The sequence below is a fragment of the Sardina pilchardus genome, chromosome 7 (genome assembly GCF_963854185.1).
Source record: "Sardina pilchardus chromosome 7, fSarPil1.1, whole genome shotgun sequence".
Taxonomy (NCBI): Eukaryota; Metazoa; Chordata; class Actinopteri; order Clupeiformes; family Clupeidae; genus Sardina; species Sardina pilchardus.
The window spans coordinates 2,536,959-2,539,293 of NC_085000.1; the positions used below are offsets into that span (position 1 = coordinate 2,536,959).

Here is a 2,335-nt window from a genome sequence, read left to right on the forward strand (position 1 = left end):
CTGTGGCACAGTTCTCGGAGTGACTGACTGCCCTACTTGCTCTGTTGACGACCAATCTTCTTATCACTTATCATCCATTTGGCTCATGTTTTTATTCAAAGCAACTTTTTAATATATATATATTTTGGGCTGCTTTTATTTGGACCGGACAGTGAAGTAAGTGGGAGAGACAAATGGGGTGTGATTGGGAAATGATCGCAGGTTGTATTCAAAACCTTGCTCCCCTGTGGGCACTTGGACTCAAATGTAGTATGGATGCTGTAGCCAGTTGTCTCACAGCACCTGCCAATGACTTATGATTCTACCCATCATTATGCCCAGAGCAGCTCAGGGTTAAGTGCCTCGCTCAAGGGCACATCAGTGGCAGTCGGGAATGGAGCCCAACTTTTCTAGCCCGGCTTCTTAGCTACAGCGCTACCACTGCCCTAATTACTGTCAAGTGCTCCTCTTCGAGGCCTTTTCTCACTGCTGTCTATGATTTCCCTCTGCCATTTCCATCTCTCCATGCGCAATGCCGTTTTCGCGCTCCTCCCCGCCGAACCACTTGCTCCTCCTCGACGACTTCCTCCCCGGCCCGTCCATGCCGCCACCCCCGAGGCCGCGGTGCGGGCAGGAAGCGCGGAAGCAACGCTTGAAGTTTTCGTCCAGGAAGGCGTAGAGCAGGGGGTTGAGGCTGCTGTTAGCGTAGCCTAGCGCGATGCAGAAGTGCATCGCCACCATGCGGGCCTCGCTGCTGCCCAGGTCTACACTGCCCAGCGCCTGGACCAAGGCTAGCACTTGCACCGGCGCCCAGCACACCACGAAGGCCAGCACCACGGCCAGGACCATGCGCGTGATCCGGCGCAGGTAGCGGTCCTTCTCCCGGGAGCCGGACAGAAGCCGCACGCTGTGCAGACGCCGCACCATCAGCCCGTAGCACACGCTAATGATGGCCACGGGCACGATGAACGAGAAGAGGAACACACACGTGCCGAAGACGGGCGACCAGTACCGGTGAGGTCTGGGCAGGACCACCATGCACTCAATACCTGGAACAACAAGGTAGGCCATTAATGTCATCTCCATACAGTAATACCACTTGATACTGTATATATATATACAGTACATACCAAACATTATAAAGATACTACAGTATACCAAAGACATCAATGCAAAAAAAAGGGAAGCAATGAAGCAATGTTCTTGTAATGGCAAAAGGGTGAACATTGTGGGACCTGACTCTGAGGTGCATTCGAATTTGGCAAACAGTGGCAAACGTTCCTGGTGTACATGTTTTCTTTGAACAGTTAAATTTGAACGATTTGGTGATAACATTCCATTGTGACGGTAACCGCATTGTTACCTTCATCAAGCTCACGTCCAGCTCCACTCTATGTTGGCGGTGAACTAACTCGGCAGACTGTTTGCAATTGTTCGTAAAAGTTCGACGAAAATCCAGGGCAAACAGAAAAACTGTTCGCCAACGTTCGCCTGTGTTTGCGAATGTCAATGCACCTCTGTTTACAATAACAAACAGCAATAACGAATTAAACAGTAAGTAGAAGGGTCTACCATTGGGTTCCACTTCCAGCTGCCCCATCACCATAACTGGCACTCCTATGGCAGAGGCGAGTGCCCACACTCCTACGTTGACCACTTTGGCCTTTGAGGTGGTGCGCACGGCGAGTGACCGCACAGGGTGGCACACGGCGACGTATCGGTCCACGCTCATCACGGTCAGTGTGAAGACGCTGGTGAACATGTTGTAGTAGTCGATGCTGACCACTATCTTGCAGAGACTCAGCCCAAAGGGCCAAAAGTCCAGCAGGACATCGGTTCCCTGGAATGGAAGAGTTGCCAGCACCAGGAAGTCTGCCAAGGCCAGGTTGAAGATATAGATGTACGTGGCGCTGTTCATTTTGGTGTACCTGTAATGTGTGGGTTAAGTGCTATACTGCTTTATTATGGAGAGAAACACAGCATCTGATGTACTGTGTGGACCTATGATCTGACGTGATCAGTTGATAAGACACAGAATGAAGATAATTTCTCAGAGTGTATTGGAATTGACAAAGAGCTTTCTTAGACTCTCTTTGTCATCCTCTCTCATTTTCACACTCTCTCTCTCTTTCTCTCTCTCTCTCTCTCTCAAACTCGCACACACACACACACACGAACACACACGCACACACACAAAAAACCCCTGAGCATCCACCTATTTCTTATTTCCTCCACATCCACCTACACATAATTGTACAGCAATCATTTCAGTACATCATTATATCATGCCAGTACAAAGACGGAACTCTTGAGTAATTATACCCTAGCACATGCACAAATGCACAGCCATGCACAG

The 2,335-nt window shown here is 49.7% G+C and overlaps 1 protein-coding gene across 1 annotated transcript in view; it reads right to left on the bottom strand.

Annotated features, from left to right (window-relative positions):
• Positions 1-462: 462 nt before the first annotated feature.
• LOC134086965 (delta-type opioid receptor) overlaps positions 463-2,335 on the bottom strand; it is a 2,738-nt gene continuing 865 nt past the window's right edge. Inside the window, exons 2-4 of the mRNA XM_062540161.1 lie at positions 1,552-1,907; positions 1,465-1,470; positions 463-1,028 (exon numbers count right to left, since the gene is read on the bottom strand). Coding sequence (XP_062396145.1) covers positions 463-1,028; positions 1,465-1,470; positions 1,552-1,907 — 928 coding nt within the window. The remainder of the gene's footprint in view (positions 1,029-1,464; positions 1,471-1,551; positions 1,908-2,335) is intronic.